Genomic DNA, 8,654 nt, shown 5'->3' on the forward strand with positions numbered 1-8,654 from the left:
CCATTAACATTAACTAATACATATATGACGTTTTAAGTTTTGAAGGGATCATCACCATAAATAAAAACATCAAAATGCAATGAATTGCCAGAGTAGAAGTTGTAGACGAGGAAGAGAGTCTTTGACTATAACGATAAGACAACGTTAAAAAAAATATACCAAACTACAAAAACTGACAAATCTTACTACTACCAGAAAATTGTATGCCCGTGTCCAAGCTTCAAAATACCAGACAGAATACAAAACTTCGAAATTCCGCATAAATAACAAAATATTACATTTCTTTATAATACTGCCAATTCAACATTCAGATATGGGATATATATATATATATATATATATATATATATATATATATATATATATATATATATATATATATATATATATATATATATATATATATATATATATATAATAATTTATAGAGGATTGGTTGTACAGTGTTTATCTTTTATTATTTATAACATCTGGATTTACTTTTTTCCCTCCTTTATTGTTTCTGGAATATGATTTTTCAGAAATAATTCTTACGGTAATATATTTATATAAATAGTTCTTAAAATGTTAAACATTAATTTGGCATGTATATGTACTAAGTATCTACTAATCATTCAAGCATCATATTTTACCAACATCCGAGAACTAAATTAAATTAAATTATTAACATTATTAATAGTTATGAGATAATTTAATATGCTTTGTAATATTTTAATAATAAGTAATATAATTTCTTGATCATAGATTCTGTTCATTTGTAAATCATGTCTGTGTTTACAGTGAAATCAAAATGTTTTGACCTTAAAACTTTCTGGCGGTTGGATTTCAAAGCTCCACTGATATGATTTCAATTTCAAATGTCTTCTGCACGTTCATTCCTTCGGAAATGAAAAAATCAAAAGGCTTTTCGGATTCTAAGCAGCAAAGTTTTCTCCACACCGTGTAGTATAACTTGCTTGAGACACTGTAGGTGGTAAACTAGAAATTCTATCGGAAAACCTGTGGTTTAGAAAATTGGTCCACACTACACTGTCGCGTGTAAAGTTAAATCTTTCAGCAGAAGAATATGTTCGCCCTCCATAATCTGTAAAATTGTATTAGCGACAGAATTGGGAGTGTTGTGGGTGTATCTTAAAGCACTTTTGACACACAAGGTGTGTGTCTGCTCCCAGACTTGTTCACATGGAGGGTCCTTCCCACCATGTTTGACAGTGGCACCTCAAATATGATGGGACCAGGGCCACAACTTGGAGGGCAGTGAGAGCATAGTAGTTTCGCTTGAACAACAACCCAAAGCGGTGACTCGCACCGTTATCAATTCGCTAGATTCACTGTCCTGGGAGCAGAGGTCATGATCGATTGTGGGGTCTAACCAAGTTTCTTTCCAATATTCATGCCCGTAATGTGACAACTTACCTCACAAAACACAACTATGCAACCAGTTTAATTCTTAACTAGGGTCACACTATACTTCAATCAATTTCAATAACCAGACAGCTAACAAATTCACATCAGCGTGTGAACATTTGATTGGTGGTGTAGGTCACTGAGTATTGAATTAAAATACATCAATAATTTCCTCCAAATTAACAATAGCACCTTCTCACATGGGCGTACGCAAACATGTTCGTGTGGCTACGCTTAGCGATAAAAATGACAATAAAATACAACAAATAAATCGTATTAATTTCAGAGATGCGTTTAATCAAATCTCATGGGAACTTAAACCCAGATCACACTTTTCTTTCAATTATGAAATCTGCCATTAAGTTAGGACAGCGTGAAAGTTTTATAAATCCATGAAGATTTTGGTATTTGAAACAGGGTCAAAACCAATAAACTCAATAATAAAGGAAATAACAAAAACCTGCAAAACATATAATTACTGGGTCCTAGCAAAATACTTAAAACACTCATCAACAGATAACTTCAAAATTGCTAGCTCAAGCATCAAGCTTCAACTCTTTCCTCTTCCAGGATAAGGGCCTTTCCTGTTGGCTTTGCCAATAGATCTGTGTATTCTTGGAATGGTGATTTAGAGAAGCGAGTTTCCTTCCAGAATTCGGGTGTTAGAAAACCGTAGGTTTTAAGCAGGCAATCAAAAGTGGCCTGTAAAAAGATAACCGGAATTAGAAAAACAGATTAATAAACAAATAACTAAGACTCAGATCTATTTACTTATTGGTTATTCAATATTTCAAAATGCATACGAATGGTTTAAAAAACTAAAAATGGTGTTACTACATTGGATGGGGACAGATGCAATAAAAACAAATACTACCCCACTTCAAAAAACTTATAATAACCCATTCAGGGAGAACAATGGGAAAGGTAATATTAATTAAAGTTCTCTACTTAGTTCAAATTAGTCTCGACACAAGTTAACAATCTACGAAGAAGCTTACTAAAGAGATTTTACATATTAGCTTACTGATAAACTAAACATAAAATATAAAATAATTCACTTAGGTTTTCTCCTCTTATTTCCATTAAGTAAAAGTACTGATTGAGTTCATTAAAGAAACTGACTAAATTTTACACTGAACTGATATGTCTTCGTAGAGCAATTTGTAGTACTAAATTAGACAACCAGAATTAAGCATAAAGCAACCAAACGCGTAATAGAAATGTAAAGTAAATCATATAGTCTTTCCGTGCATCCAAGGGTAATGTAAGATCATACACAATTACAAGAGTTGATCCAATAAGCAAAACACAATAACCACCGATACAATTAATTAAGCTTCAACGATGTCATCATCCAGTTACAAAAAAGCAAGGACATAGGGTTGCAATACAAAAACCCTACAAATGCAATGAACATGGCAAAGGCTTTTAAAAGGAGCATGTATAAATTGCTTGTAAAATTTAAACACTTGAGAGAAGTCGTTAAAACCATTATAAATCATCGTTATCAAGCATTATCCAATAAACGAAACAAACAATAAAAAAACAAAACTAAATATAATAAGGGTAAGGGTTAACCTTGACGAAGTTTCCGAGGGTTTTGGTTGAACCTCTGGAGGAGGTGAAAACATCATCGATTCCGGCGAACTGCAATACCTTTTTGGGGACCCTGGCAGCGACGATACCGGACCCACGAGGGGCAGGGACCATGCGAACTGTGACGGAACCACACTTTCCGGTAACCTTACAGGGAACGGTGTGGGGCTTTCCAATCTTGTTTCCCCAATACCCTCTCCTGACGGGAATAACAGAGAGCTTAGCCAAGATAATGGCGCCACGAATGGCGGTGGCGACTTCCTTGCTGCACTTGACACCGAGACCCACGTGGCCGTTACCGTCACCAACGACGACGAAGGCCTTGAAGCGCGTACGCTGACCGGCGCGAGTCTGTTTCTGGACAGGCATGATCTTCATGACCTCGTCTTTGAGAGTAGGACCGACGAGGGTGTCGATTATTTGGTGCTCCTTAATTGGGAGTGAGTGCAGGTAGATCTGTTCCAGGCTCCGGATTTTACCATCCTTTACGAGGCGTCCAAGTTTCGTTACAGGAACCCATTTTTCCTCCTCCTCGCGGCGCCCGGCCCTACGGCGTCCGCCACGGCCCCTGTCGCCGCGACCGCGACCGCCGAAGCCACGACCGAATCCACCACGATCTCCACTTCCACGTTCGGCCATGTTGTTTGCGGTGTACGAGAGAGGGAAGGGGAAGGAGTGAGGGTGTAACTGCGCTTGTGAAAAATGGGAGAAGGTTCTCTCTGTAGGGTTTCTGGTTCGAGTGTTGTTCTATATATCTAAGTATATAATGAAAGGGTCAGCGTAGGGTTTTCGTTTTGCTTGATGTGATGGGCTGGCCCAACTATTTCTGGGCTTATTATTTCAAATATTGGACACAGACGAAGAAAAAGCAATTGAAGATTATACAAGCTTGAATAGAGGAAAAATGCCTTAAAAAGTCCTTGATAAGATCACAAATTCACAATAACCGAAAAGGGAAAGAAAAAATAAATAAAAGGAGAATTACAAGATTGTTTATAGACGTACTACCAAGTTTAGTTACACTAACACATGTTCACTTATAAGCATGGAAGTATTGAATGCAATAATATTAGTCTTATGCAAATTTGTTTTTCCCTATAACTATTAAAATCAATACACCATAGACAATCATAAAATTTTACTACACAATCTATTAAATCTAATGAACTAAACTCCCTTCAAACACCATTCATTTTAAATATAAGAGAAACATAGAAAAACATAATCCTTAAAATAAATTGGCGTAGGAAGAAAATAATAGGGTGCAGGAAGCAAAAGCCGAAATAAATTACGTTTACCCAATTATTTATTAAAGCCAATAGTGAAATTTGTAATTAATTTTATAAAAAAATATGGCTGTATCTGAACACCCCCTTAGCCCCGATATCCCACAGAATGAACACCGAAAATTTTCAAATATCAAGGTTTGATTTGCGACATCTAGTGTAGCTCGAACCGATCATTAAAAGAGATATATGTTGACAAGCCTGGAATTTGTTTAAAAAATTAGATATAATAAAAAGTAAATTTGTAATTAAGTGATGTAAAAATATTACAAAAAAAACAATATTAAAGGTTGTTAAGTGAGTGTAAAAAAGAAAGTGAACTATCAACATATGAAGGTCCTGGTTAAAAATTAAGCAATTATCTCCCTTCAACCAAAAAACACAGAAAAATTCATAAATAAGCTCATGGAATAAGTTGGAAGTTAGACCGACACACTTTCCATTGTTAAATTAGGGCAAAATTAAATATTTAAACTATTCAACACAATTACTAGATCTCCTCTCTAAGCAGCTTTCCTTCTCACCTATATTTTCTCTACACAAACATTTAAGCAAAACAATGACAGTTACAACGAGAAAATTGGAAGAAGTTACACTCTTTAATGTCTTGATAGTATCTACATATACACATCAGCAGTTGAAAACCATGAACTATTTTATACTTAAGCTCAGCTTAAAATCATATTTTTGATCGTCTTTAGTATTCTGTCACACCTGTTCATTTCCCTTCAGAATATTGAACTTGCAAAGAGGACAAGTTGCATTCATCTTCAGCCATTTCACTATGCATGTAGAATGGAAATGATGGTTACACGGAAGAACATGAAGTTCTGCTCCATCCTCATAAGAAGAGATGCATATACAGCATTCCTAAGAAGAAAAAAGAAATTGATTTATTACTTTCACAAATCTTTTGAATGTTATTATATCACAATGCAAATAGATCCCTTTCCAAAGAACTTATGAAACTACAGCATGAATCTTTATATGCAGTGACCAATATAGAAAATCAAATAGCCATCTTGCAGAAGTAATAAGCTACTTAAGGCTGAAAAATTAATTCAGTCCAGCAAAACATACTGCATCATCAGGTGAAAGTATTCGTTCATTCACTGAGTAACCACTGATAGTCTCCACGGGAATCATTGATCCACCTCCCTTACTAGGTGTTTCCTCATTGCTTAACATTTGATATTTGTATCTCGGAAGTACACTGAGATCCGATTCTGATGCACCTTCCTATAGTCTCATGAAACGAGGCATTGAGATTGGAAGCCAACAAATATTTGAATGTCAGGATTTATGATTAAAGAGAAAGAAACACGTACCTGTCCTGCAACAGCATAGAGAATAGCAATAATACAGGGTAAACAACAACAGAGAGCAATTCCAATCAAGCATGCCAACACAACACAAAAGATGGCAAAAAAGACATCAAATGCAAGGAAGACAACAGCCAACCTGTACATATAAATCCAAAGAAAAAGAAATTTAGTATCAACAATGTTACCTAATTCTTCATGCAATCCATCAATTTTTGTCAGTAAAACAATATAACAAACAAAATTAATAAAAAAAAAACTCTTTTATAATGATTTTTCTTCAAAGAAAGATTATTTATCATTTGCTTTGGTCTATATTTAGCGTTTTAAATATTGGGGACTATTTTTCACAAAAACAAAAGAGTTATTCAATTCATTTCTCATATATTAGGATATATTTAGTCATTGGATCAGAAAATAAAAGGCCACAACTTTATGCATTACTAATATAAGCATGGATATTACTAGTTTTCATAAATAACTTTAAAATAAACATATCACTCTTTGACAAACATAAATAAATAGGAGAATCTTCTGTAAACTTTTGTAACCATACCTCTTTTTGCAGGAAAAATATTCTTATACATGTATGTACATTATTAATGCAAGAGCGCATATTGTTTTTATGCACCTCCGTGGTAAAATATAAGCATTATTCTTGAAAGTCAGTTTAAATAATGCCAAACTTACCAGTACAAACGTGGAGCATCTTGCAGAAGAATATCACCACCAGAGACAACCCAGTAAAAGCCCACCATCCACCAAAGTAACGAAACCATGGTATTCAATGATGCGCATCGTTTTGTGAATCTGGGTTGTAGGTAATCAAAATCAGTATACCAACCAAACACAATATAAAAATGCATATGATAATAAACCAGATAGCATGCAACTCCATAGCAGATTAAAATCAATAGAGCAGAACGACCCCCCAACACAGTAAAAGACTTTTAATTTTCTTTCCCCACAGTGAAAGTATATAACCCGACAGTTAGTCCTCACATTACATAAATTGAAGCAGAGTTTCTATACCAAAATATCAGTAGAAGGGTTCCAATGACTAAAATCTTAATGACACTTGGAGTCCTTTAATTAATCATATACACAAACCATAATCCCTAATAATACCATAATGCTTTCACCCACACATTATCTATAACTACAATATTCCAGTATCATCTGAGTCACCTTAACTTCTGAAGCAACTAAATCCAGCAAGAACTTGGTTCACATACCGGGATAGAAAAGTATAGGGCTTCATTAGGTATTCAAATTGGCAATATGTCTTAGTATTCCTCATTAGTACTGCTATCCGAATAAAACCCAAGATTCATACAATTGAAGTTTTAACCATGATTTATGCATAGATATTGAAAGTTTCAATAAAAGAATTAGCACGTGCAACCTGTCCCTATACAAGGATTTTACAATACAAGGAAAATGTCCCTATATAATAAAAGGAACATAATAAAGATTTCACAATACATGGAAAAGGTACCAAAACGGCTACATACTTAACAAGATTCTAGATTCATTCTTGAAGTAAATGTAAGACTGTAAGATGCAGAAACTAATAGGCACAAGTAAATGATTTTCTTTAAGGTAGAAGACGAGCTATAGTGCAAAGGTAAAGTCACGTCCTAATAACCGGTTGGTCATGGGCTCCAATCTGGACAGCCTCTTTGATATGCAAGATGAAGACGACCTACAATTACCCTCCCTCGTACATTCGCTACGCAAGAAGCCTCTCGCACCGGGGTGATACATTAGTTTTTTAGCAAGTTTAGGTATGTTGTGTTACAAGAACTCGCCAAGGTCAATACAAACCTCACATTGACAAAGTTACATATACATAGATACATATTCACCGTCACTGTCCTCAGCAGCAACATTCAAACTCGCTTTCTAATATGATATGAGTCCTATTCTAACCAATTGGAACAACCTTCCTACGGATAATTGGGTATACGTACAGATAGAACCGTTAATTGAAATACGGCAAAACTATTCATAATAACACAGAACCCAACATGAAGAAAATCTATGGTAATATACACAAATTTATATTAATCGAACCCCATGAAAACCGAAAACTAACAAATTGGCGTGTTTTTAATTGAAAATCAGCAATTGAATTGAAATGAAATTGAACGCACCCAGTGGAAGGGGAACTCCCAGAGGTTCCAGAATCCTCCTCTTCGCTGTCGTTGACGTCGTCATATTCGAGGTGGCCGCCAGACTCCTCGTCCCTGGGCGCGTCGCTCCTCCTCCTGTACTCAACCCACACGAGCGCCACGTGGAGGAGGCACTGCAGGGCGTAGCCGCAGATCCACCACCGGATCGGCGTGTTGGGATTTTCCTTGACGGTGCAGGCGAGCATCACCGCTGAGACCACCACAAAGGCCATGTTCCATGTCATGTCGAGCGCCACCACCGGCTTCGAGTATGTCCAGTCGGCGCGGCGCTCGTCGAGCTCACGGGCCGCGGTCTCCCGGACGACGGCGGAATGGCCGCGGCGGCCGAGGAGGAGTGCGAGGACGGGGAGACGGGCCGTGGCGGCATCGGGACGCGGGATGAGCAGCGGCGCGTGGGGCTGAGGGGCGGAATTTGAGGAAGACATGATGATTGACGGCTAGAGAGAGAAAAACATAACTGAAAGTTGAAACACAGAAGAAAAAACGGGTAATAGAGAGGGAAACGTTTCTTGTTTCTTGTTCTTGTTGTTCAAGTATATTAGTTGCGTTGAATTTAGGATGATTATGGTTTTGGTCGTTGAAAAAAGAAAAATGTAATGTTTCGGTGCCAGGAAGAAGATGAGGCGAACAGTTCAGAACACAGTGCCTATATTCTTGGCTTTCGACGCGTCTTTTATCTTCTTCCTACTTCCATTAGGTTTAAATTTTAAAAACAACTATTTTACTGTACCAAAAATTAATATTGTTTACAAACTATTTTACAACATCGAAATAATAATAATACTTAATAATATTAAATTCTAATTACTGTAATAGATTATGAAAATGCAGGTCATGTTTTGTTTGTA

At 36.2% G+C, this 8,654-nt stretch overlaps 2 protein-coding genes across 2 annotated transcripts; both read right to left on the reverse strand.

Moving 5' to 3' along the window:
- Nucleotides 1–1,700: 1,700 nt before the first annotated feature.
- LOC124841383 (uncharacterized) lies at nt 1,701–3,743 on the reverse strand. The gene is made up of 2 exons (XM_047317644.2): nt 2,986–3,743; nt 1,701–2,109 (listed from the first exon to the last, which is right to left on the reverse strand). Exons 1-2 carry the CDS (start codon nt 3,640–3,642, stop codon nt 1,951–1,953), a joined length of 816 nt encoding a protein of 271 aa, XP_047173600.1. The 5' UTR covers nt 3,643–3,743; the 3' UTR covers nt 1,701–1,950.
- Nucleotides 3,744–4,679: 936 nt separating this feature from the next.
- Nucleotides 4,680–8,457, reverse strand: LOC124841379 (E3 ubiquitin protein ligase RIE1-like). Its single transcript, XM_047317640.2, has 5 exons — nt 7,768–8,457; nt 6,302–6,421; nt 5,618–5,750; nt 5,370–5,528; nt 4,680–5,159 (listed from the first exon to the last, which is right to left on the reverse strand). The coding sequence occupies exons 1-5, from the start codon at nt 8,229–8,231 to the stop codon at nt 4,998–5,000; spliced, it is 1,038 nt and encodes a 345-aa protein (XP_047173596.1). The 5' UTR covers nt 8,232–8,457; the 3' UTR covers nt 4,680–4,997.
- Nucleotides 8,458–8,654: the final 197 nt, after the last annotated feature.

Source organism: Vigna umbellata, chromosome 1 (genome assembly GCF_029865625.1).
Source record: "Vigna umbellata cultivar VRB3 chromosome 1, Vumbellata_1.0, whole genome shotgun sequence".
Classification (NCBI taxonomy): domain Eukaryota; kingdom Viridiplantae; phylum Streptophyta; class Magnoliopsida; order Fabales; family Fabaceae; genus Vigna; species Vigna umbellata.

Bases quoted from the DNA above. Each gene is read 5' to 3' on its own strand.
- LOC124841383 (XM_047317644.2), bottom strand. From the start codon at position 3,642: ATGGCCGAACGTGGAAGTGGAGATCGTGGTGGATTCGGTCGTGGCTTC. The intron at 2,110-2,985 runs GTTAACCCTTAC...ATCTTTTTACAG, and splicing joins CCCTCGGAAACTTCGTCAAG to GCCACTTTTGATTGCCTGCT.
- LOC124841379 (XM_047317640.2), bottom strand. From the start codon at position 8,231: ATGTCTTCCTCAAATTCCGCCCCTCAGCCCCACGCGCCGCTGCTCATC. The intron at 5,529-5,617 runs GTACGTGTTTCT...ATGAGACTATAG, and splicing joins TCTATGCTGTTGCAGGACAG to GAAGGTGCATCAGAATCGGA. The intron at 5,160-5,369 runs GTATGTTTTGCT...TTTTCTTCTTAG, and splicing joins TACTTTCACCTGATGATGCA to GAATGCTGTATATGCATCTC.